This window comes from Rhinolophus sinicus, linkage group LG11, assembly GCF_036562045.2.
Source record: "Rhinolophus sinicus isolate RSC01 linkage group LG11, ASM3656204v1, whole genome shotgun sequence".
Classification (NCBI taxonomy): Eukaryota; Metazoa; Chordata; class Mammalia; order Chiroptera; family Rhinolophidae; genus Rhinolophus; species Rhinolophus sinicus.
Window position 1 is genome coordinate 29,400,025 of NC_133760.1, and position 24,345 is coordinate 29,424,369.

Genomic DNA, 24,345 nt, shown 5'->3' on the forward strand with positions numbered 1-24,345 from the left:
AAAATACATGAAGTGCTGATGCGGGCTACAACATGAATAAACCTTGAAAACATTCTGTTAAATAAAAGAAGCCAGCTACAAAAAGCCAAGTATATATATGATTCCATGTTTACGAATTATTTAGAATAGGCAAATCTATAAAGACAGAAAGGAGATTCGTAGTTGCCAGGTGCTATGGGAGTGGGGAACGGGGAATGACTACTCATCGATATGAGGTCTCGTTTTATGGTGGTGAAAACATTCTAAAATTAATAGTGGTAATGGTAGCACAACTCTCTGCAGATATTAAAAAGCACTGAATTGTACAATTTTTAAAAGGTGAATTTTATGGTGAGTTCTATCTCAATAAAGCTGTTTTATTTTTAATCTCATTCTTTTCCCCAAACCTGCCATTGTTTCTATAGTCCCCATCCTGTTTAACAGCATCACCTAAAACAAAGTTGGCTAAATTATATAAAAATAGGACTTCTTATAGTTTACCATGCTTCTTAATTGCTTAACAGTCTCCTTTAAAGTTTACATGAAACAGATGTTAAATCAATTGATGTGTAATTCATTGAGTCCCTTTTTTCTTGGCCTTATGTCTTTATATATTTTATTACATAGAAAACTAAATCTATCCACCACCACTCTGAGAAGGGAACATTCAATTTTGTTTTAGAAGTTATTTATGTAAGAAATATTAATAACATGCTGTTTTATTATTAATTTTGGAGTGTTTGTAGATATCCAGAATGCCTCAAGTCTCTGATCTTCTGAAAGTGATAAAAAATAGAATGAGGATAAGAATAAGTATTTGGAATGTCTACTAGTTCTAATTAAGAACTAGATTTCCAATCTCAAAAGCCAAAATTATTAGTGGAAAATTAGAAATAATTTTAATATCATGTATATTTATACTTTCAAATGTTCTATAAAGAAAATGGATTGCTTTTGTAATTAAAAAAATTATAAAAAGAGAATCAAGGGCAACTCTATAGCAATGACTACCTCTATAATCTCTAAATATCATTTTTCATGAATATGAACCAGGAGCCCTTAAAAAATGATCTATTCCTACTCTGAGTCAGACAATGAAAAGAACAGTTTAGGACATTTTGTTGTGCAAGAACTTAATGGAAAATCCAGACTGCTATCAAAGACTACTGGAGTCATGTTGGAAGGACATATGGGTAGAAGCCAAATGGAAAGAGTTCCCCACTAACTGAGATGGAACAAATCGAGCATCAAAAAGAACAATGTCTGTAATGAATTGTAACAAATATATACAAGCCCATGAGATCATGATGATACTCAAAACAAACAGAGAAAGAATGAAAAATGAAGTCATCCAAATAGACTGTGAATAGAAACTGAAAGGCAAAACAATAAAGCTTCTAGAAAATAATAAAGGAAAAGTGTTAAGTTGGACTATATTAAAATGAACTACTTCTTTTAATTACAACATACCATTAAGATTCTGGCTCTGAGTAAGATAGAAAAAGCACACTCGACCCTATCTTCTCCCACTGAATGCACTTATAAAACTTAGATGGAATACACAGAGCAGTTATATGAGGACCCTGAAAAGTAAATAGTAGCAGGCAGATTAGGGAAGAAAAACAGAATTTGAAATACGACCTAACCAGTGGTTAGTTTTTCTCTTCCTCTCATATTCCCCAGCCAGGACTCAAGAGAGCGCATTGGTGTGGACAGAGAGCTCTAGGAGTAGCCCTCAAGTTCTGTCTTGAGGACAGGTCTATCTTAGGAAAGAGGTCTCCTAACACTCAGAGAAAGTGGGGGAAATTGCTCATTTTGCCCACTTTTTTTTTTAAAAGATTTTATTGGGGAAGGGGAACAGGACTTTATTGGGGAACAGTGTGTATTTCCAGGACTTTTTTCCAAGTCAAGTTGTTGTCCTTTCAATCTTAGTTGTGGAGGGTGCCATTCAGCTTCAAGTTGTTGTCCTTTCAGTCTTAGTTGTGGAGGGCGCAGCTCAGCTCCAGGTCCAGTTGCCGTTGCTAGTTGCAGGGGGCACAGCCCACCATCCCTTGCGGGAGTCGAACCGGAAACCTTGTGGTTGACAGGATGCGCTCCAACCAACTGAGCCATCCGGGAGCTCAGCGGTAGCTCAGCTCAAGGTGCCGTGTTCAATCTTAGTTGCAGGGGGCGCTGCCCACCATCCCTTGTGGGAGTCGAGGAATTGAACTGGCAACCTTGTGGTTGAGAGGATGCACTCCAAACAACTGAGCCATCCGGGAGCTCAGTGGCAGCTCAGCTCAAGGTGCCATGTTCAATCTTAGTTGCAGGGGGCAGAGCCCACCATCCCTTGCGGGACTCGAGGAAATGAACTGACAACCTTGTGGTTGAGAGCCCACCGGCCCATGTGGGAATCGAACCGGCAGCCTTCGGAGTTAGGAGCATGGAGCTCTAACCGCCTGAGCCACCGTGCCGGCCCCTTGACCACTTTTCTTCATTTTCTCAAGTTCCAGCCCCAGGAGTGGCCACAAGAGTGGGGGACACAGAAACTTGAAATTCTGAGGGGGGTGAAGTTCCCTCTCTGATTGGAAGATCTGCAGTCCCAAGAGAGAGGGGTGAAACCTGCTTGCATTTTCTGTTTTCTGCCACTGGGCCATGGAGTGTGGGTGTAACTGTGGAAAGTACCCAATAGGGTAGATTAAATAAAGCCCCAGGATATTACAGAGAGGAAGGAGCTCTGGAAAATGACCTCATAAAGTTCTCTATGAACTCCTGAGCTCAACCTTGAGGTACACAAGCGTGAATGTAATCCTAAAAAGCATGTCAAAAATTCTGAAAACTGAACTAAAGGATAGAACCAGAGAGAGAGAAGAAAGAGTGCAACGCGGAAAAATTATTTGAAGAAATAACAGATGAAAACTTCACAAGTGAAAGACAAACTTACAGATTCAAGAAGTTCAGTGAACTCCAAACAGGATAAACCCAAAGAAATTCAAGCCCAGACCATTCATAATGAAACTGCTGAAAATTAAAGACAAAGAAAAAATTATGAAAGAAGCCAGAGAAAAATGAAGCACTATTTACACAGGAGCAACAATTCAAGTGACTGAATAAAGGGTGTACAGGAACTCTGTACTATCTTTCCAACTGCTCTGAAATCTAAAGCTAGCTCAAAATAAAAAATTAAACAATTAAATATTGGCTGATATACTGGGGGGGTAAAAATGAAATATTTATTATATTTAAAGAATAAAATAGGAAACCTCAAAACAAATTTCAAACTTTCGATAGTTCCCTCCCTCCTGCCCCCCCAACACAAAAAACTTCTGCTATTTGCAGTATTTCCACAGAAAACTGTGAGAACTAGTGGTGGCTAAGCAATTCCACCATCTGGTTTCATGACCCCAAATAAGTCTTCTTATATGTTTAGGCTTCAGTTTCCCAAGACCAAAGAGTTGAATTAGATGATCCCTAGTCCTTCCCAGTTCTCACATTTTATGGATTCTTCATACACGTATAAACTCTTTCTCCAGCAACTAAATGGTGGAGTATCTTAGAAGTTAAAAGGATGAAATTTAGAACCAGACAGATTTATCTGCTTCCTAGCTCTGCTATTATATTTGACTAGGGCAAGTTACAGCCTCTGTGGAATAAGAACATCTACCTACAGGTGTGTAAGGATCACATGCAAAGGGGTATGTAGAGTAGTCAGCACTTCAGAAAGTGCTCAGCACATAGTAAGGGTACAATACAAATGCTCTCGCTATTACAATGAAAATTCTGCCTTAAGCTTCCTTCTTTTCCTAAATATAAGTATATATTCTTTCCAAGATATCTTAACAACTTCCACAGCTTAACATCCCCATGTATCTGACTCCCAGACCTATATTTCCTAAGCTTTAGTTCCACATTTCCAACAATCTGGCAGACATCGCCAACTAAATACTTACCATCACTTAAAATTAAACAGGCCTAAAACCAAATCATCACCATCCCTGCAAACCAGCTCCTTCTCACAACTCAAGTCCTGTCATTCTCCCAAAGTCACTCAGACTCAAAATCTCAAAAAGTCAGCTTCAATTTTTATGTTCTCTTCTTCAACTCCCTTTTTTAATCAACCATCAATTCTTACTGATCACTGCTTCAAAAAGTCTCTCATTTCTTCCTGATCCTCAGTTCAGACCCCATTAATCCACCCCTGAATTATTACCCACACTGTTGCCAGATTCCTTTTTCTCTGGCTCACTTGGATCCCATTATTTCCTACTACCATTTGCCACTGAAGGCTAAACTCCTGATATTGCACTCAAGGCCCAGAACAATCTGGACTCAAATTATCTGTAATTCACAGAACATACACTGAAATATCTAATCTCTCATCCCATGTTCTTCTTTACCTTTCTGCTTACTGAAATTCTGTCAATTTTTAAAGAACCAACCTAAAAACGACTTCTTCACAAATACTTCACTGATTCTAGAGAGCTCCCTCATTTTTCAGAGAAGAACACTGACAGGGAATTTCCCTGTCAGCTATCAAAATATATCATATGGGGCGCAGTAATTAAAATAGTTTTGGTATTAATACCAGCCAATGTAATAAGATAGAGTCCAAATAGACCCCTGGCTGTATGGGAACTTAATAATGTGATGTTTCAAATTTATAGGCAAAGAATGAACTATTCCATAAATGTTTTTGGGACAAGTGGCGATCCATAGAGAAAAAAGTAAAGTTAGAACCCAACCTCGTATCATATTTTACAAATATGTAAGTACTGGGGAAAAATACAGAATGTATTTATAACCCAGGATAGGGAAGGAATATAAATGCATTAAAGGAAAAGACTGACTTAATCTGACTAAATAAAATTTCTGCACAATAAAAACAGTAAACAAGGGGCCGGGCCGGAGGCTCAGGCAGTTGGAGCTCCGTGCTCCTAACTCCCAAGGTTGCCGGTTCGATTCCTACATGGGCCAGTGGGTTCTCAACCACAAGGCTGCCAGTTCAACTTCTCGAGCCCCGCAAGGGATGGTGGGCTCCGCCCCCTGCAACTGAGATTGAACTCAGCACCTTGAGCTGAGCGGCCGCTGAGCTCCCGGATGGCTCAGCTGGTTGGAGCGCATCCTCTCAACCACAGGTTACTGGTTCGACAGCCGCAAGGGATGGTGGGCTGTGCCCCCTGCAACTAGAAATGGCAACTGGACCTGGAGCTGAGCTGCGCCCTCCACAACTAAGACTGAAAGGACAACAACTTGACTTGGGAAAAAAAAAAAAGTCCTTGAAGTACACCCTGTTCCCCAATAAAGTCCTGTTCCCCTTCCCCAATAAAATCTTTAGAAAAAAAACAAAAACAGTAAACAAAATTAAAAGACAAGTTACAGTATGGGGGAAAAGTTTGCCACAGACATAGTATCCAAAGGATGTATATTTAGAATACATACAGAAGTCTTTTAGATCAATATAAAGAAAGACAACAGCAATTTGCACCGAAATACCAATGAGTAATTCAAAGGAGAAGAAATCTAAAAGTCCAATGAAATTAAGAAACAATATTCAACCATACCAGTAATCAGGGAAACAAATATTAAAACACTGAGATCATTTTTTCATCAGATTAGCAAAAATTTTAAATGCTAATAATATTAAAAGGAGATGTTGTGGGCAAAGAAGTAATCTGATACACTAATGGGATATCAATTTGTTCTGCAATAGTAACTATTAATATTTTAAATGTAAATATCCTACGACCCAATAATTTCATGTTTAGAAATCTACTCTGAAGAAACATAGTGCATAAAAAGGCACTTTTACTACAATGCTGTCTGTAATAGTCAAAACCTGGAAATAATGTAAATGTCCACCACTTGGGAAATGGTTACTTACATAAACTATAAATATTAATACGTAACATGATATTCAATACTATACAACTTGAAACACATATAGACAACAGCTAAGGAAAATTCTCCAAAACATATTTTTGGGTGAAAAAAACATGAAGACCAATAACAAACAATACCTTTTATATTTCTACAATTACATATTGCTAGAAATAAAAGAAAATTCTGAACAGGTATACGAGTACACCAAATTGATAGTAGTTGTTATCTAGTAAGCAGTGAATGGGCTTAGGAGGTGTCTGATTATGAGTTTAAGACACCATAATTAAACTACGTGTTTTACTTGTGTAATTAAATATAAAAAATTTAAAAAGGAAAAACGTATAGACACAATAATTTCCAATGTGAAATACGCATATAAAATCAAACTAAGAAATGCACAATACATAAAAGTAAAAGGAATGTTTTTAAATATATTACTCCTGTAGTTTAACAATGAAATTTAAAATATGCAAATTAGGGGCAGCCGGATGGCTCAGTTGGTTAGAGCGCGAGCTCTCAACAACAAGGTTGCCGGTTCAATTCCCTGCATGGGATGGTGGGCTGCGCCCCCTGCAACTAAAGACTGAGAACAGCAACTGGACTTGGAGCTGAGCTGCGCCCTCCACAACTAGATTGAAGGACAATGACTTATTGGAGCTGATGGGTCCTAGAGAAACCCACTGTCCCCCAAAATTCCTCAATAAAATTTATATAAATAAATAAATAAATAAAAATAAAATAAACTATGCAAATTAACATGAGAGTTTTTTTTGCAATTTGAGGCAAAGATTAATTTTCACAGCAATACCTGATATTAGCAAAGGTGTAAGAAAATGAGTACTCTCAAATTATATTGATAAAAGTGTACACTGGTATTGCCCACCTGTGCAATTTATGAATATTTACTTAAAATTTAAAATACATACATGTATTCACACAAAAATTCTACTTGCCATCCTGCTCTGAAGATTGCCATCCTGGCCCATGGAAGAGGAAAAGAGCACTAAGTAGTATGCATGGGAAGCTTTAGGAACCAGATGTACGGGCACACAACAATTCCCCCCCATACCATTGAAGAAAATTTTGCCACATATGCACGCCTAACTGCAAGAAAGACTAGGAAATGAGGTGAGCTGGGCAGTCATCTGCCCAACTACAATTCTATTATTATCGAAGAAGGAAAGAACAGATTTTGATGGAGAGAGAGCAGTACTGCCACATATCTCTATACCATATGGCTGAGAGTTTTGCTTTTTTTTGAACTTTAAATGAATGGAAACATACTATGTGATTCTTTTGTATCTGGCTTCTTTTGTTTGTATTTATATTCTTTGGACTAAAACAAATGTATGCAAAGAATATGGTACAGAAAGAAATGTTCAAGCTGGGAGTTATGCTACCTGAGCTATACAGTCCTAGAACTACAACTTCATCAGCAAATAAACAAATAAGGAACTGGTTAATGTGCTTAACTCTTTTTTTTTTTTTTTAATTGGGAAACAGTGTGTACTTCCAGGCTTTTTTTCCAAGTCAAGTTGTTGTCCTTTCAGTCTTAGTTGTGGAGGGCACAGCTCAGCTCCAGGTCCAGTTGCTGTTGCTAGTTGCAGGGGGCGCTGCCCACCATCCCTTGCGGGACTCGAGGAATTGAACTGGCAATCTTGTGGTTGAGCGCCCGCGCTCCAACCAACTGAGCCATCCAGGAGCGGGACTCGAGGAATTGAACTGGCAATCTTGTGGTTGAGCGCCCGCGCTCCAACCAACTGAGCCATCCAGGAGCGGGACTCGAGGAATTGAACTGGCAATCTTGTGGTTGAGCGCCCGCGCTCCAACCAACTGAGCCATCCAGGAGGCAGCTCAGCTCAAGGTGCCGTGTTCAATCTTAGTTGCAGGGGGCGGAGCCAACCATCCCTTGCGGGACTCGAGGAGTTGAACTGGCAACCTTGTGGTTGAGAGCCCACTGGCCCATGTGGGAATTGAACCGGCAGCCTTCGGAGTTAGGAGCATGGAGCTCTAACCGCCTGAGCCACTGAGCCGGCCCCTGTGCTTAACTCTTAAATCTCCATAATTGATCATGCTACCCACTCATTTTTAATCAAATATGTTATTTCCACAGCTTTTACATCATGAATTTGCACTGAGCCAGTCATTCACTCACTTTTCCCCCAGCATTCCCTCTCCAGCAAGACTGATAACTAGCATTTGCATAACGGCTGCTTGGAGTACCAGGTGCCTTTTATATTCAGCAAAGCAACCACAGCAACGTTAACTGGTTTGAACTTAGGCCCTTCTGACCCTGACCTCATTAACACTACATTCTAACTAAACTAATTCACCACAGATTCTACACATGAAATATTTAAAGCTGATTACTAAGCTATTTGCTTCAAAGAAAATTCTTTAAGAATATCTTTGTTTCCAGTTAAGAGTGGTTGTTTCTGGGTTCAGAAACTGGGTGGTTAGAGGAGCAAGATAAGAGGGAACCACACTTTTTGTGATGGTTTTAAGATACGTCTGCAAATTCTTTGGTACTCCTCTCTTCAAGAGGTGAGGCCTAATTCTCCTCTCTACAGTGTGAGGTATATTTGGTGACTCACTTCTAATAAACATAAAGTGGTGAAAATGATAGTAACTGGTGACTTATAAAGCTAGTCATAAAAAAACACAGAAGCAGTGTGTGTGTGTGTGTGTGTCAGTCCTGTCTGTCTCATCACTGGGGTAGCTAGCTGCCATATCATGAAGACACTCAGGCAGTCCTATAGAACGGTACACACAGCAAGGAATTGAGATGTCCTGTCAAAAGCTGAAGCTCTTCTCCAGAGCAGGAACTGAGGCTTTCTACCAACAGCTATATGAGTGAGCCATATTAAAAGTGTATGAGATAATATTTATTATCATTTTAAGGCAATTTGTAATATAGCCAATAGATAATAATACACTTATCTACAGATATGTTTTTATCTTTTGTTTTTGGTGCCATATACATATATTGCCTATTTTCAAAAATAATTTGTTTTATAAACCTCTTTCCCAAACATAATTTTCTTACTCAAATTATACTAGCTTCTCTAAATTAATAGAACTCACTTTTAGAAATGTTCTCTGTTAAAGACCCCCCACACACACACACACGAAATATAGTTAAATACTACAAACTGGTACTCTTTTGGACTCTACTGGACATATCCTCTTAAAGGTATAAGATCCTGGGAATGCTATAATTTATCAGATGATGGTAGAAAAATTAATGGAATCAGTGCAAACAACTGTGTGATATAGCAATGCAAATGCAATCCCAGTGGTTAAAAAGGAACTTGCAAGCACTTTATGGCTCAACTTTCATCTCAGAATGCAAAACATATAATGAAGAACTCACATTCAACCACAATCAGATAAGGAGCATGTTACTATTCAAAGTTGCTTTCTTAAAAACCGCATTTTAGAGTGATAGATGGGTTGTGCTCCTCAAATTATTCTTAAAAGGTGTTTTTCCTCAGATTTTACTTCAACCTAGCAACTATTTTCCTTCCATAAACTAGCAAAGAAAAATTAATGGAAATAAAACAAAATCAACTTTTAAGGAACAACATGTCACAAAATACTGTTGTGATGAAAAATTATAAATAAAATTTTTGTGACGTGCACTTAATAAATCTGGCTTGTAACATTACCTCAGAAGAGTTGTGTCAATAAGTATACAAAGAATAAATCAATAATTTGAGGAATGAGAGCAGGGAATCTGTTTTGAGTTCAACTGTTTGATAAGTGGGTCATATTAATTCAAAACTATTAGGTGTTAAATGGCTCTGTCACTTACTAATTGTATGACCTTGAACAAGTTATTTAACCTTTCTGTCTCAGCTTCTTCATCTTTAAAACGAGCTATTAGTTTCTAATGCATATGGCAGTTGTAATGATTAAATGAGATAAGTCATAAGCATAAAAGTACACAATAAGCACTCAATAAATGGTACTCAGTAGTGGTATTAGTAGACTATGTATATTTGGAAAGTAATATTCAGAAAATACCTGATTTTAGTAAATCTAACTTTATTATTGAGGTGATCAGGTGAAAAAGTTGGTCAGGGGGAAAATGCACCAAAGAGAAAAGTAAAAAATCCTAAATTTAAAGCCCACTAAATACAACAATATACACATTGCACAGGTGCATTCATCAAATGTTAAGTCATATGTGATAATGACCAGCTACTTCTCAAATTCTTGAACTATCCAAAAGTTCATTGGCTTTACAGGAACTTGAAAATATAACTGATATGAAAGTATGATTTGATTGAGATTCTGGCAGAGATATAAAATAATTTTAATAAGTCAACAAAACACTAGAACAAAAAGAGTAAAAATAAAAAAGGAAGATATTTTTCGCTAACACTTCTAAGTCTTCCCTTAACCATCCCCCCTCTTGTTTTTGTTGTTGTTTTTTTAACTACATTAGTTAATTGGCTTAAAAACAGCTATTGATAAAATGCATTTTAAAAGCTGAAAACAGAAAGAGGCGCAAAATGATCAACTGAAAAGCAGTTCACATATTCACAAAGCCACTGATAAATTCTTACCACCATAAAATCGAAGCATACAGCCAAGGTCAGGATTTGTTGCCTCCTCCTGTATGCGCACAGGATCGTCATAGCCCAGCCTGGATAAGTAATCATAAACAATCTGAAGAGGTCGTTCAGTAGGTTCCAGTCTCCTGCTTGCACAATTCAAAAGAAAAATATTTAGTAAGTAATAAAAATGCATCATTTAATTTTTAAATCTTTTAATATGCTCTAGATTTTTACTTCCATATCAAGATTTTCTTTAATAACATGTGATACAATTAATCTAAGTTAAGTGGTGCTCAAAGATTTTGGTCTCAGGATCCCTCTACAGTCTTTGAGGACCCCAAAGAACTTTTGTTTATATGGGGTATATTTGATATTTACCAAATCAGAAACTAAAATTAAGAATTTCCAAACATTAGTTTATTCACTTTTAAATAATAAATAAATCCTAAGTTAACATAAATAATATTTTTTGAAAAATATATTTTCCAAAATAAAACAACTTTAGTGAGAATGGCACTGTTTTACATTTCTGTAAATCTCTTTAATACCTAGTTGAATGGAAAACAGCTAGATTCTTGGATCTGCTTCTACATTCAATCTGTTGTGATAACATGCTAATTAGCCTCTAGAAAACTCAACTGTACATGCATAACAGACTGAGAGTGAAAAAGAAAATGCCTTAATATTACGAAATAGTTTTGACTGAACACACCTCTTCAAAGAGCCTTAGGGACTCCCACACAGGGTCCCTTGAGAATCTCTGGTCCAAACTTAAAGACAGTGAAATTATGAATTTTAAAGGTTATACTTGGTTATATTTGATTTCATATAAGCTGCACACACAATTAGAGATACAGACTTTGGGTTGCCTACTATGTCCTAGGTACTATGTATTTCTACTGGCTTCATAGATGATTCTTCCACAAAACTTAGGAATGAATGGCCCAATAATTCCCCAGAAATCATTCTACCACATGGCCCTGACTGAAAGCTGAAGTAAAATCAGAATGTCTAGTAATCATTTGTGGCTTCTGGTGACGCTGCATATTTTAAACCACACCGACTTAAAATACTTAAAAAGCAAAAATCATCAATGTGTATTTTTATAAAAGGGGCTACATCAGTAATAACAGCAAGACAACTCTTCTATAATTCTTTTATCAGAAAGCAAACTGTTATAAATACTGGGGTGCCAAAAAAATGTATACGAGTGGACACTTTGGTCAGTGTTGCTCAAGCAGTAGTTCGCTGTAACCAGAAGTGTCTGGACACTGATGGTAACCACTTTGAGCACCTCTTGTAACTGCAGACGTCAAACGTGACTTGTATTCATCTTTTGTTACCAGTATGTATTGCGTATTACGATTTTAATAGTTTTTTCCTTTCTTCAACTGTGTATTCTTTTTTTTTTGGCACCCTCTGTACAGTGGCTAAGAGTATAGGCTCCAAAAGTCAGACTGCCTGGGTTTGTGTCTCAGTTCTGCCACTTACTAACTACATGCCCTTGGACAAGTTATTTATGACCTCATTGTCTTCAATTCCTCATCAGTATAAATGGAATAACAATAGTCCTAACTCATAGAGTTGTTACTAAATTTTTTACTTACTTACAAGGTATTACATAGTATGTAAAGTGCTGAGCGAAATATCTTGCATGTAGTAGTAGTGTTCAACAGCATATTGACAACTATTATTAAAAAAATTCTTAGGACTGAAACCATATTTTAATTAGAATAGAAATAGAGCACCTCCCCGTCTAAAACAACAACCAAAGAACAAGTATAGGAAAGTTGACGGGTGTTCAAAAGGTAATGAAGAACATTCGTCTTTATATCTTCGAAGAATTCTGTTCAGAAAACTTAAGAAATGTATTAATTAAAAGAAACACAATACACCTCCCATCATGGCAAAAAGGTATGTAGGACATCTGTTAAAGGACTAGAAAACACTGTAGGCAAGAAGATTTAATTTAAAAATACATGAAATGGGAATGCTACAAAGCTGAATATAAACAACTATATCAAAGTGATAATTTTGGAGTAGAAATCATACTGATGAGCACAAAAAAACAAAATAAAACAATCACCTGGCCCATCTGACTGCTCAATACAGACTTGTAGCTTTCACAAACTCAGTACTACTGCATGGGGGATGACCAAAGAACTGAAAGCCTACAAAGACCAATAAATACTGATTTGATAGAAACGAAAAATAAATGTTTCAGAATAAAAACATCAGTTATAGTTAATCTCTACTTAAAATATGCACAAAGGACTATGACAATATTAGGCATTTTCCCCCGCACAATGGCAGAATTCTAAGAAGGATGCATTTTAAGAGGAACTTCTAAAAAACTACAATTAGCCATGTAATATGAAGACTGACTGAAGGATTATCTTGAACAGAAGGAGACCAAGGGCATAAAGAATTATCTCTATCTTCCAACATCAAGAAGGATTAGACTTTCTCTGCATTGCTCCAAAGAATGGACTAGGAACAATGAGAAAGAACTTGTTGCACAGGTAAACTTGGGTTAAAAATGAGGAAGAACCTTAATAATTAGAGATGTCCAATAATGAAACAGACTGCCTCTCAAAATAGCTCACAGAGTTAAAGAGCCATCTGTCATGGATATTTTAGAAAAGACTCCTATAAGAATCAAGTTGGGCCAGATGATCTTTAGGGTCTTTTAGAACTCAAGAGTCTGTGCAGTATCTAAGACACCTTCCTAATACAAGGCAAATTCCACTGAACACTGCTATTGTTTCTGGATACAGAGTTCAATGTATTTAAATATCAATTCCATGTAATGATCACATATTCAGGATAAATAACACTGTCAGGTTAAAACTCAATTTTTTAATTTCTCTCTAGAAAACCAAGAGAAACGGAAACATCCTAATTCTGAAATATTTTATATGATCAAATTTCCTTTCCTAAAAAAGCTTCGTAGATTTCGAAACCCTCTTTATATATTACCACCTAAAGAAAGTATTTTCCCTGGTGGGAGAAAAAAACACACACATCTGCTCTAATTAATTTAGCATAAATGAGTAAACAAGGAATATTTCAAGAACTGCAAAAACAAGTTAAAATGAGAGGCTAATTCCATTTACTCATTAAACTCCTTTGCTTAAGAGGGTAGAGAATATGGGGGAGGGAAATACTGTAATATGCTTATGGATCAATTTTGTGTTTCAAAGTTACAAAAGTTTAACAGACTGGTAATTAGCGATTTGTTAAAACTCTTACAAATCAAAGGAAAATTACATACTGCAAAGCAGGTGTTGGAGAGAGTAATGTTGGCAATGAAAGGTTTTATTTAGCATTTGAAATATTTCTATTAATTGCTTTAAGGAGAGACAATAAAACTACTGTAATAGTTTTAGTTTGTTTCTAAGTCTACGAGGAGCTACTATGTCTTTGTAAATCTGAATACATACACATATGGTTATTTCTCTCAAAACCAGCCAACCAATACAGTAATGCTATCCACAGTGATTTGTAACTCAGCCTAGAGTAGTAGCCAACAGTTATTCTAAATAGTGACCATAGTTAAGACACACATAAGAAAAGAGTACATTTCATTCCAAGTATGGAATTACAGTTAATAGAGGGAGGCAAAAGCACACATTATTAAAATCCAACAAGTGGAACAAAACATTATGTCAAAGACCCTAACAAAGCACAGCAGCATCCCCTACATCAAATTCAGATTAAAACCCAATCTCTGTGCACCTATAACAGTAAAATCTGCAAACGTTAAGATCCACAATACAGATATTACAAACAGCAACAATAAGGATATTTCAATAAATGTCTCCTCCAGGCCTGATACTGTATGGGGAGCGTTTTACGTTTTAGAAAGCTATGCCTATTTTGCAAATAAGAAAAATTAGGTTTAGTCACACAATTAGTACATAATGGCATCAAGGTTTGAACCTGTGCCCGGTTCAATACAAAACCTAACTTCCTTTAGGCAAACTACATTATTTTACATAGTTAAAATAATTTATGCAGAAGACAACTTAAAGCACCAAGGAATCTAAAAAGCTGTTTTAAAATTACTATATTTCATTACGTCTAATACACCATCATTTGAAAAATATGCTATTTTTTATGCATCATTGCTGTATAATAAAGCATTTTATTAGTCTTGTTCCTGTCCTGGTTCCTTGGAGGAAGATTCTAAATCCTTGGAATTTCCTGAGTAATGGGAGGCTTTTACTTATTCATGAGCCTCTTGGATCACCTGAGTTTATGCTAAGAGATGAGATGACTCAGGATGGGGACTGGCCCCCAGAAAGACCATCTATGTCAACAGAGAGTTGGGCTGGGGCTTGGAGCCAGCCCAACCTTGGGGGAGGAGAGAGGGATGGAGAATGAGTTCAAGTACATGGTCAGTGATCCAATCAATCAAGTCTACCCAATGAAACCCCAATAAAAACTCTGTACCAAAGTTCTGTGGCGCTTTCTGGAGGTAAACAAACTGATATCCTAGGAGGATGACACGGAAGAAGAGCATGTAGGTTCCACATTCAGGACCCCTATATGTCTCTTCAATGGCTGGTCTTGATTTGTACCCATGACACTAAACACTGTAATTGCAAGTATAGTGCTTTCTTGAGTTCTGTGAGTCATTCTAGCGACTTATTGAATGTGAAGGTATCATGGGAACCCCCCAAATTTGTATCCAGTTGGTCAGAAATGTGGCCAGAATCTGATGTAAAGGCAGTTTTATAGGGGACTAGGCCCTTTAACTTGTGAAGCCTGTGTAAACTCTGTGATTAGTGTCAGAATTGTATTGCAGTAAACCAGATGATATTGCGATAATCATTATGAAAGAAAAAAACACTGCCAACTGAACTATTACCCACCAACAACTCTAAGATACAAGCTGATTTCAGAAATACTAAAATGTAAAAACAAAAATTTAACAAAAACAAATTACTTAATGTATAACACATTCTTCTCAAGTTTTTAAATAGTACAGAAATATGAAGCACAGCACAAATCACCTTTTTCCTCAATGATAATTAAGAATCAGGATTTTTCATTACTTTTATAACATCAAAATATGGTAAACAAAATTATAGTGACTTGCAAGAGGTCACCCAGCAGTCAGTGACAAAAGGAATTAGAACTCAGGATTCCAAACCCCAAGGTATTATTTTCTGATATACATACCTTATTGCTTCTTAGCTTATCTGAAAAGATAATCTATCAAACACAGAAATCTTAGTCATTTTGATGACTAAGAATTAAAGCAAATATATGATCGTGAGCCAAAGGGCACTCCATTTTGTCACATATGATCTTGTTACAACTTTTCAGACAGAAGGCAATGATTACACTAAGCTTCACTAGTGAGTCATTTATCACTTAAACAGTTCAATAAAAAAGACAGACCAACTATTTTCATGTAAAGAGCAATGGACTGGGAGACAAGACACTGTGTGCCAACTATAGCTCAAGCACTAAGCAGCTGCAAGAATGTGCGTTCAACCTGCCCTCTTCAGGCCTCTGGTTCACATCTATAAAATGAAGGAACATGATCTCAGTGATTACCCCTGGGGAAGTTACAGGCCTTTGGGGCAAGATAATTCTTTGTTATACAAGACTGTCTCACACATTGAGGACATTAAGCCTTTCTGGCCCTTGCTCCCTAAATGCTAGTAACTCTCCCCAGTAGTTGTAACAACAAAAAAACCCTGCCCCTGCACATATTTCCAAATGGAAAGGGCAGGGGGTTGAGCGGTTTTTAGGTTGGGTAGACCTCATTTCTCTAGAAGATGATCTCTCTCAAATTCCCTCAAGGGCTAAAATTCTATAAATTAGTAATCCTTCAGTTTTTCTTAAATGACAAGTCCATGACTGAAAGAGTATGGAAAGAAGGAAGTCATGGATGATTTAGAAAAATATGGTATAATTTCAGCCCCAGTAATCTCATTTCTAGGATCTAGCCCAGGAAAATCAACAATGTAAAGATTTATGGGCAAAGGTTTAGTCATCAAAACACTACTTCTAAGAGTTGAATGATCTGAAACAACCCAAATAGGTTAACATTTATCGAGCACTTACTAGGTGCCACACATCATTCTAAGTACTTTACCTCCTTGCTACACAAAGTATAGCACATCACTTAGGAGTTTAATACACAATCTTAGGACCCACCCAGACCTACTGAATCAGAATCTGTATCTTAACAAGCTCTTCAGATGACATTAGAGTTTAAGAAACACTACAAGAATTCATTCATTTAATCTTCATAACATGTCTAATTAATTTACTCAAGACAACTCTATAATGTAAATACTATCATCCTCCATTTCACAGATTAGTAAACTAAGGCACAGAGTATAATGTAACTTGCATAGTAACTGTCTGGGCCAGGGTTTGAGCTCACACACTCTCATTCCAGAATCCAAGCTTTAAACCAGCGCTGCATAGTATTTCTCAATTTTTAAACAAGTTATAGTGTCTTCATAAAATGGAATATTCTGTAGTAATTAAAACTGGTGTTTAAGGAATTTTTAATGACACAAGGAATTAATCAAAGTAGGCAGTAAATAAACTGAATAAATGGGATGGCCCAAATACGAGACGTAATCACACAAACAATATGGTGAATGTATAAATTTAAAAAAATTAATTACAGTGAAAGACACATTGCCATTGTTCTCAAAATACACCCCCTCACTATGAACAAATTTATCCTATTGTTCTTGCGACTTTCTGAAGCAGTTCTCACTCTTTCATGAGTGTCTTTAGTTGCGCTGTTACAGCTGCCTCAATGTCCTGAATCACTTTGGGACTTTGGGAAAGAGCCACAAGTTGCACGGTGCCAGATCTGGTGAATGATCGTACCAGAAGTGATGTGTGACACAGAGTACTGTCATGATGGATGATGATTTATGGCACACTTTAAAACACCTTCTCTCAACAATAGCTCACACCTGACTGACTGAGATGAACAAGTTGTAACTTGTCACACACTGTTACTAAGGTTCAACGCGTCACTTCCTGTATTGAAGCTCCCTGCCTTTCCGTTGGATGGCACTCAGCAGCAGCATTCACTGTATTTTGTGATCACAACGGAAAGGCTCTTGTGTCACACATTGCTTCTGGTATACGGCGATTTCTGTCAAATAACAACATTACGGTGTGTCCTCATCCACTTTATTCACCGGATCTGGCACCGTGCGACTTCTGGCTCTTCCCCAAAGTCAAAATGATTCAGGACATCGAGGCAGCCATGACAGCACAACTAAAGACACTCAGAAGAGAGGACTTCCAGAACTGCTTCAGAAAGTGGCAAGAACGATGGGATAAGTGTGTTCGAAGCGAGGGGGAGTATTTTGAGGGGGATTAATGGCAATGTGTCTTTTACTGTAGTAAAACTTTTTAAATTTAAATATTCACTGTATTTATTTATCATACCGCAGATATAATTTTAAAACATTATACACACACTTACTTTGAAAACTATCTGGGAAAAAATGTTACTATGGGAAAGCAATATATGGGATCTGGTGTCAAAATGGCAGAATTCAAATTCCAGCTCTACCTACCACTTTTAGCTCAATGATCTTAGATAAGATGCTTACCCTTTCTAAACCCCATTTTCCTCATCTATAAAATGGGAATAATATTTACCTCACAAGATTGTTGTGAGAATTAAGTGAGGTGATCTACAAAAAGCTTAAGCATAGAAGAGAATTATTCTCTTTACACTTTTTCATTTTTCCAAAATTTCTACAATGAGTACATATTATACTTCATTATGTGGCAAAGAAAAAAAGTTATTAAAAAAGAGAATGCCTGGACCGGCCGGTGGCTCAGGTGGTTGGAGCTCCGTGCTCCTAATGCCGAGGTCGACAGTTCGATTCTCACAGGGCCAGTGAGCTGCCGCGGGGTGCTGTGAGCTACCGTGTGCTGCCATGAGTGGCCCAGCAGTCAGTGTGTGTCGCTGCGTAATGCAGCTGAGTGGCTGCTGTGTGCTACCGTGTGCTAGCCATGAGTGGCCGGCAACCCGTGCGGAAAAAGAAAAAAAAAAAAAGAGAATGCCTTAGATTGTCAACTATCTTATAAAGGGCTATTATGAAGAAAGTACCTATTCCTCTGATAAGATTATATAAGACTGAACTGAAGCAATTAAAAGTTGAGTAAGACAGCTAAAAAAGATCTTTAAATAAGTCTGATTAAATAGCGAAGCTGAGTGAGGGACAGACACTGTGCCAGTTCCTCTCCAGGAGGGCCTCTACTCAGAACAAAGTCCACCACCCATCTGGAATGAGTTAGGTATCCCAACTGCCTGGTAGTACCTGACTGACCTTGAACAGGTTACCAGACCTCTCACAAAGTCTCAATGTTCCTCCCGTGAACGGAATGATAGATTACCGCCCTTACAGTTGTGAGGATTTAATGAGAAAATGTGTGTAAAGCACTAAGCACAGTGCTTAGCAAAGAAAGCACTTAATGTGAGCTAAAATCTATCATCATCCTTTGGCTGAATGAGACTTCTTGAGCTCCTACTCCAGCAATGAAAATATATTCATTTTTTCAAATCACAGTTCAATCATGTTTTCATTACTTCCTAATCAATTATATCTTCAAAGAGCTATTTCATTATAAATTATCAAGGCCACAGGGCTAAAAAGAGACAAACTGTCCATTTTAAGTAGTTTAGATTCCCAAAAGTAAATTATATCACATTTGGATTCTTTTCTAACTACACAACTAGTGGTAGCAAGCCAATTCAGGTGGGGTTTCTTCCACATTTTTACTACCTTTGTATACATACATATACACTAGTATACAAATGAGTAAGTCTTATGTTTAAATACATCAACTCCATCAATCACTACCAGCAGCTATATGTAGGTCAAAGCTTTCCATCTGATAAAATTAGATCGGAATCAGTGTTAAGATTTAGAAAAGCCTAAGGATCATTCAAGTCTGATCCTTTCATTTTACAAATGGATTTAGGAAATGCAGTTAACTGATGAACAAGGAAAACACTCAAATTCTTATCTATTATTTCAGGAATTAATCCAAATCCTAAAAGGAAAACATAATAAACCTCAGTTTAGACTTTTAAAATGACACCAATTTTTAATTCAGCTAAAGGTGCTACTATTATTACCACATTTTAAGTGTAAGTAGGAGCTTCCTTTCTCACTTTCATTAGTGCTAAACTCTCAGCTTTGAATTCTGTTTCAAGACATTTACTTATTACAGGGAAGGGGAAGGAGAGAAAAATCAATGGTCAGGCACTTAAGGAGTTCTTACCTGATGTCAAATTCTAAGACTAGCAATTCAAAGAATAGTAATTTTAAAAAAAAAGTTAAATCAAAGAGTTCATATACACAGTATAAGACTACAATGAGAATACTTTTCTTCTTCATGTTTATATAAAAATTTTAAAGTAAACACAAATGGTTTTTAAATCTATGAAAATACGCTCAACTTCACTCATTAAGATAAATGAAAATTAAACTGACAAAATAACAAAGTGCTTATCAGATTTGCAAAAACCTAAGTAATTACACTTGAAAAAAGATTCCTTGGAATGCTGACTTTATGATACCTAATTGAAAAACTGTTGACAATCATTTGCATTCACAAGCAAGTATGTGCTCATGCATGAATATGTGTCTATATTTATATATAAAATTTAACACTAATGTGTTCTGGAGAAATTTAAGTTTCTCCTAAGGAAATTTAAGTTTCTCCAGAACACGTTAGTGTTAAATTTGTTCTTCATCAAGGTATAACTTCTATGAAGAGAAATTTGACAATATTTATCAAAATTATAAATGCAGATTTCCTCTGACCCAGCAATTCTACTTGAGTTTACCCTACAGATGACATCCACATAGGAGAAATATCATAGATACAAGAATATTCACTGCTTGTGGAATTAAAAAATTGGCAACAATCTGACTGTCCATTAACAGAAGATTGGCTAAAATTATGGTAGAATCATTAAATGGAATACTGGGGCTGGCCCGGTGGCTCAGGCGGTTGGAGCTAAAGGCTGCTGATTTCGATTCCCACATGCGCCACTGTCAGATGGCTCAGTTGGCTGGCGCATGGGCTCTCAACCACAAGGTTGGCAGTTCGACTCTTTGACTCCTGCAAGGGATGGTGGGCTACGTCCCCTGCAATTAACAACAGCAACTGGACCTGGAGCTGAGCTGCGCCCTCCACAACTAAGATTGAAAGGACAACAATTTGACTTGGAAAAAAGTCCTGGAAATACACACTGTTCCCCAATAAAGTCCTGTTCCCCTTCCCCAAAATATAAATAAATAAAATGGAATACTATGCAGCTATTAAATAAAAACTATATAAATATTAATATGAAAAGATCTCTAAATGATATTAAGTGAACAATATGTTGCACACAGCACCATTAGTTTTAAAATTTCTATGTAACAGAGACACATACTCATGTATGAGCATTTACCAGGGGTGCCAAAAAAATGTATACACATGACTTGTATTCATCTTTTATCAGTACATATTGAGTATTACAATTTTAATACAATTTTTTCCTTTCTTAAAACGTGTATATATTTTTGGCACCCTCTGTATACTTCTCACTCTATTTCTTTTTATATATTTCAATTTCATTCTATTTATACATATTACGTTTTTTTTAAAAATAACTTTTAAATTTAGATAGCCAACCTACTGTGTAACAACACAAATGAAGTAACTATCAAATTTTCCTTCACTGATAGTTTTTAAATTTAAGAATCATAACATCAGCATTCTAGGGACAAATACTTTTTCAAGTCTAGTGAGTCCATAATCAGTTCTAGCATGATTAAAATCTTAAGTCCCACTTTCAAGAAGAAACACATATTACTTACACTGCAGCAGAATTAGAGTGGTAAGACCCAGACCTTACCTGACCAAATCTCCATGAAGCTGTAAATAAAGACTTTCCCTTCCCTCTCCAGCACATATTTCTGATGCTGATGTGTCTACTGTGCAAAGGACAAGATGTAAGTCGGAGGAGGAGACAGAAGGGGTGGTGGTTGTAGTGGCAGTGGTCGTGTCTGCTCCATAAAGGTAAACACAGCCTCTCTTCACATCTTCTCTCAGCCAGTCTCTTTCTCGAGAACCAAACCTACTCCTCCTATTCAAACAATTTCTACTCCCATTGCGTTTCATATTTCTCTAAAAAATATCAAGAGAAAGAAATCATTAGTTAGAATGCCTGAATTAGATAAGTTTAGTCCTCACCCCACCGTTCCACTCTGTAATTCACCAATACTCTGCTCGATCAAGATCGAGTTTCACTCCTCCCAGAGCCTTCCTCACCTGCCGTGCCCATTCTTGATCTGGAAAACTTAGTTTTCTTTACTGCTAGCTGTTCAGATCTCTGTCCATCATCTTCTCTGACCCATTCTTTTTCTTATGTTTTCAGAAAAATGTCAAGAATAATAATACATCTGTATACCTACTAGCCAACTTTCACAAATTTTAATATTTTGTCAGATTTAGTTCCAATCATTCTAAAGAACATATACATATACGATATATTCTTACATATACAGCTGAAGCATCCTGGTACCCTCACCACAACCCCACATCCCCCTTCTTCTCCCCAGAAACACTCTACTATATTTGGTACTTATCATTTTGGCATTTTATATGTTTGCCATATATGTATATATCTATATACTATATATTGAATTGTTTTACATAATTTAAATCTTTATGTTTCACCCTGCAATTTTTTATTTGATTCTACACTGGTTTAGAGATATATGCAACTCATTAATCTGAATATTCCATTTTTGAATACACTGCAATTAATCCATTTTGCTGATGGCACTTAGTTTGTTTCTAATTTTTCACTGTTGGAAACAATGCTGCAATAAACATTTTTGTACATGTCTCTATATGCAATTTGGAAGTTTCTCTAGGATCCTGACCTCTTATGCCAAATAAGCAAGTACAGAATCAACACAATATTGCCCAAATATTCTTTTCATTCTCATTATTTTTTTTAATTACTATTGCAGTTGATAATTCAGGCATGTGAAATTCATATTGTATAGTCATACTATCTCAAAGCAAAAACAATTGCTACAGCAATATAACAAGATTCTAAATATCAACATTTATTTATCTGCTCTATTTTTATGATAGGCCATTTCTGTTCCCTTAATAAAAAAGACATTTCCACTATAATCACACTGACATACCTCTCCAACATCATACCTCACTGCCCTTCTCTCTGCTTCAGTCACATCCAACTACTTTTAACTCCCCAAATGTACCAACTATTTCACAATTCTGTGACTTGTCTGAAACGTCCTTCTCCATCTTGTCCCCCCGACTTACTAGTCATTCTTCAGGGCTCTACTCAGATGTCCCCTTCTATCTGCTCTCTATGGAGCCATCCCCACTTTTCTCCTACCTAGAAAGAATTAATGACTACTCTCTCCTCAGCAGAATTTCTTCACCTTGAACATACTTCTATTACTTTGTGGATCACAATGGGTTTTAACTATTTATTTGATATTTCTTCCTCTCTTCTACCCTGAGAATCTATTACAGTACCTCAACACCTGGGTGGTACAGATATGCATGCAGAACTCAGATGAAATCACAGAAACTGATTCCAGGTCTGTATATTATCCCAATTAGCTCTGGCAAGAAGTTAAACAAACTTAAGGGGAAAAAAAACCTCAATTTTTATAGAAAATCCTGCAACCTTTTCTTTGTATCAGACCAAGAGTAAATAAAATACTTTTGCTACTTATTGCTCATTGGAAAACAGAGATACCTATTAATAATGAAAATATTTTTATGATTATTGAAATTAATATTGTAGGGTAACTATATCTAAAATTCAATTTCTAAAGATGGTAAAGAAAGGAGAAGGAAAAGTTAGCAAGTATTCCCATGTGGGAAGAAAATAAAACACGAGTGAGAATGGCTTAATTGTTTGAGTTTATGATATAATAACAGGTATTCAGTGATTTTGCAAATCTTAGGGATTTGAGTATAACTATTCAAAACCATAAAGATTATTACTGATTCTAACTTTAAATAACTAGGATAAACCCCTGCAACAAGTGAGAATTAGGTCTCTCTCTTCTCATCAAGAGCATTTTCTTAAAGCTGAACATCTCAGAATTAACAAAGGGCTTCCAAGTACTTATTTTATAAACACAGTTGTATTACTAAATAATTTTAGCCACTTAATAATTCACTGGTTAATTTTAAATATTCCTTACTTTTTAATCTTTGGGAAAGATCAACTGGTCCATCTGAAAACAGTATTCTATATGGTACATTTATACAAAGTTCTGCACTCAGTGAAGAGAAATTTTGCTCAGTGCTCTTAAGAGAGAGCAAGTAGACACTATTCCATACAACCACCAAAAAGCTTCTTTAAATAAAACTTTATTAAGGCCAAATAATGGCCCACTGACCTTCTCAATCTTAGAAAAGTCAAGACAGACCCCAGGAAGTATTAGTTCATCCATGATTTTTCTTTTGTGAGGATTTTTAAGTCATTTTTTAATGTGCATATACATTTCCCTTAAGACTATAAATTTCTTAAGGAACTTAAACATTACTGGAACATAACATGTTGCATAAATCAAAGAATGTATTTCCTCTCTATATGATATATTCACCCAATGAAGATAAACCACTCAGTTAGAACTTAAGTGGGTATCAATGGGCATTTTAAAGGCCTAGATATTAAGAAAGCACTGATTTGTAGCAACAATCTAGATGGGTTATTTAGCTATTATTAGCCACTGCTAAATTACCTACTGTGTTCCCCTGAAAATAAGACCTACCCGGAAAATAAGCCCTAGCATGATTTTTCAGGATGTTCATAATCTAAAATAAACCCTACCGTAGTTTCCCCAAAATAAGACCAGGTCTTATATTAATTTTTGCTCCAAAA

The 24,345-nt window shown here is 36.5% G+C and overlaps 1 protein-coding gene across 2 annotated transcripts in view; it reads right to left on the reverse strand.

The window, feature by feature from the left end:
* The window catches only part of PHLPP2 (PH domain and leucine rich repeat protein phosphatase 2), a 66,371-nt gene that overhangs the window by 38,362 nt on the left and 3,664 nt on the right, over positions 1 to 24,345 (reverse strand). For both annotated transcript variants that reach the window (XM_074314625.1, XM_019757390.2), the window contains exons 2-3: positions 21,319 to 21,590; positions 10,410 to 10,543 (exon numbers count right to left, since the gene is read on the reverse strand). In XM_074314625.1, coding sequence (XP_074170726.1) covers positions 10,410 to 10,543; positions 21,319 to 21,590 — 406 coding nt within the window. The remainder of the gene's footprint in view (positions 1 to 10,409; positions 10,544 to 21,318; positions 21,591 to 24,345) is intronic.